Source organism: Sprattus sprattus (genome assembly GCF_963457725.1).
Source record: "Sprattus sprattus genome assembly, chromosome: 1".
In the NCBI taxonomy this organism is placed as follows: Eukaryota; Metazoa; Chordata; class Actinopteri; order Clupeiformes; family Clupeidae; genus Sprattus; species Sprattus sprattus.
In genome coordinates, this window is record NC_137920.1 from 73,899,606 (window position 1) to 73,902,608 (window position 3,003).

The window sequence follows — 3,003 nt, forward strand, 5'->3', positions numbered from 1 at the left end:
ACTGTTCCACGACGGGCAGCTCCTCGTCGCGGGGGTCCTCGGGTTCCAGAGGGCACAGCTTAGCCAAGCAGCGCAGCGAGGTACGTGGCAGAATCGGGGGAACCGTGATGGCACTGTCGTAACCTGGCCCTATTCATGTGCCGTGTTAGAATCCAGATCTTGTCATTCGTACTGTTTTGATTTGATTTGTTTATTTGATGAAGAGGGACAGGGTGCATTAATAAACATTAACATGTAAATGCACCCAATTGTAGCCAAAAGGCTAGTTTTCATTGGCAGTCCCCCTGCCAGAGTGAAACTGGCTAAAGATAGGGAAGAATTACAGCATAACATTGGGGAGGGGAGGAGAGAAAAGACAACACCCAAACTATGCTCCTATAGGAGTACAGTGTGGAACAGTAAAACAAAAAACACCTCAGCACGTAAGCGTTTACAACTCACAAACAATACATACATGGATACAAAACACCAGAGCTACATTAAAAAGCTGCCACTTGCGTTGGCGCTAGGGATAGCCAGGAGTCTCATGACATTGACATTGGTGACTGTTGAGTTCACCCCTCACTGTTGGTTGCTGGACTGTTGAGTCCAGACTTTATCGCGCCCACCATCAAGTCAGGTTTCTTCTCTTTTTTTTTTCTCAGTCCTGGGCATGCTTTTGCTGTAATGTCTACTCCATATCGCTGCCCATCTTCTCAGTGAGCTGGGGCGGCTTTCACAAAGCTTGATTGCAGAGGTGGTGGGTTGCCAGATAGCTGGAAACCACTCAAATGTGGAAATGGCCCGAAAATGCACTCTGCCAAAATTCTGTTATCTTGATACATCACTAATCCTGCTTTGTGAAATACTCAGCAGCATGCTGATATGGTTATATGGGAAACATTTTTAACAACATAATTTCTCTCTGTGTTGCTAAATAACAGGCCTACTATAGCTTTTAATGTCAGGGCTAGTGACATTACTTGTCGACATGTCCAGTTGTTGAGTTGATCCGCTCTAATTCTGTAGGGGACTGTTAGATGTTAGCCATCAAATTACAGTAAGTCAGTGAGAGTGCTAACCAGCTGGTGGATCCGGCATATTTTAATACGTTTGTAGTTTTGCAGTTTTGCAGGGGCCTCTGTGGTTTGAGCCGACTGTTACAAACTCAAATATGCTCCCCGGTACTTCAGTCCCCACTTACCCTAGTCATAACAGCACACTGACACACACAGCCCAGCCCAGCGCTCGCTCAGTCCTGTGGGAACACGGATCCTCTCTCTCCCCCAGGCTCCCTCGAGTACATTCCCGAGTCTCTCTGAGAACACAACCGCCAGTGTGTGTGTGTGTGTGTGTGTGGTGTCTGCATAACACCAATGCTCAAACGCGTTTTCTTTTTGTTGTTGAGAGGGTTTGCCCGAGCAGGAGCGAGTGGCCAATTCCTCCAGGCATGCCTTCTCAAGGCTCGAAGGAGAGCGAAGCGGTCTTTCAGTCGTCCACCAGTTCCCATGTCCATTCATTTTCATCCTGGTCTGTTCACTAGAAAGAATAAAAGGGCAATAAATAAGTCAGACTTTGACAGCAATAAATGTCATGGTTGCAGCCGCTGTTATTTATAATTTTCCTCTAGCGTCCCCCCCCCTTTTGCGAGTGTGTGTATTTGATCATTTTCCCCAGTGCGTTGGCACGCAAACACAGAAGTCAATTAACTGCTGGCTTTAATGTTGGAGGCATGATTAACACGTGAGGCGAGGCTCAGGATGGCGAGCGTTCGAGGCAGGAGTTAACAGATTCATTAGATCAAAAGACCGACTGAGGGAATCTAACCTGCTTCCATTTACCCTCTACTGAGCAGAGAAGTCAAGACAACCATTATAGAAGTGAGTGACTTAACCAATGCTGTCTGGCTGGACAGTTTGTCTGGCCTTCAGAGCTCTCTCACTGTCTCTCTCTCTCTCTCTCTCTCTCCCTCTCTCTCTCTCACTGTCTCTCTCTCTCTCTCTCTCTCTCTCTCTCTCTCTCTCTCTGACGAGGACATGAAAGGTTAGCCACACAAAAGAGGGCAGTGTTCCTTTCGGGCTGACTCTCAGGTTACACCCCCCCCCCCCCCCCCCGCCCTGGTGGTGAACGTTATCTTTCCAGTCGGACGGGAAGGTTGAAAAGATCCCCTGATGAAGAGAGAGGGGCTCGCTCCCCAGCCCTGGCGGCGGATAGGGTTCACCTTATTGTTTTAGCGCTTTTATGCCTCCCGGGACTTTACGACCCACAACCCCCCCATAAACGCTGAATGATGCAGCATCTCAGAAAACGTAGTCACACGACCCTGGTTTCTCTCTCAAAGCACACAGTATAGTATCAGTTCGATTTCAGTGTGTAGTGTGTTAAGTATACTAGGTGTCTCGGGGGCTTGGCTAGTATGTTATTTTTTGGTCTCCGTTTGCCTTGTAAAGTCCATTTGCTTCCCCCCAAATGAAAAATGACAGCTGTGGTGGAACACTCTGAGGAAAACACTGTCCTTTTGTGCCTTTGAAGGCTGACTTCATTGTCTCTTCTCTTGCGATTTATAGGAGATGAGATAAGTGGATCCAATAACGAAGTGAAGACGAGACAAGGCTGTGGAGAGGAAGACTGGACAGGATCACTGTCCGCCTCACCAGAAATGAATCACGGACCTCTCAATTATTATTTGGATGTTCTCATGTTATGTTATTGTTATTTATGATGTCGCGGGAGCATTTGACTTCCTCACTTTCATATGTAAATAGCCATCTCTGTAAGGTTTTTACATGGACTTCAGCAGCAGCCGAAGAAGAAAAAAATATATTGTATTTATAATAAAAAAGAAAAAAAATAGTCCAGTATAACAAAAGAAGGTCAGTGTTTGAATGTGCCAACCTCCTTTTTTTGGTTTAGTAGAAAAAACATGTAACTTCGACATGAACGTAAACAATATTGCACTCTTGTTGCGTTGGAGAGCAACAAGAAAGAGAAATACAAAGCACAATGCGCGGGTGTGTGTGAGTG

At 46.3% G+C, this 3,003-nt stretch overlaps 1 protein-coding gene across 1 annotated transcript in view; it reads left to right on the top strand.

Moving 5' to 3' along the window:
• The window catches only part of robo3 (roundabout, axon guidance receptor, homolog 3), a gene marked incomplete at its 5' end in the record, with an annotated part of 150,312 nt that extends 147,573 nt beyond the window's left edge, over positions 1-2,739 (top strand). Inside the window, 2 exons of the mRNA XM_080846705.1 lie at positions 1-80; positions 2,547-2,739. The exon at positions 1-80 is cut by the window's left edge and continues 63 nt beyond it. Of these exons, the coding sequence (XP_080702831.1) occupies positions 1-80; positions 2,547-2,558 (92 nt within the window). The 3' untranslated portion in view covers positions 2,559-2,739. The remainder of the gene's footprint in view (positions 81-2,546) is intronic.
• Positions 2,740-3,003: the final 264 nt, after the last annotated feature.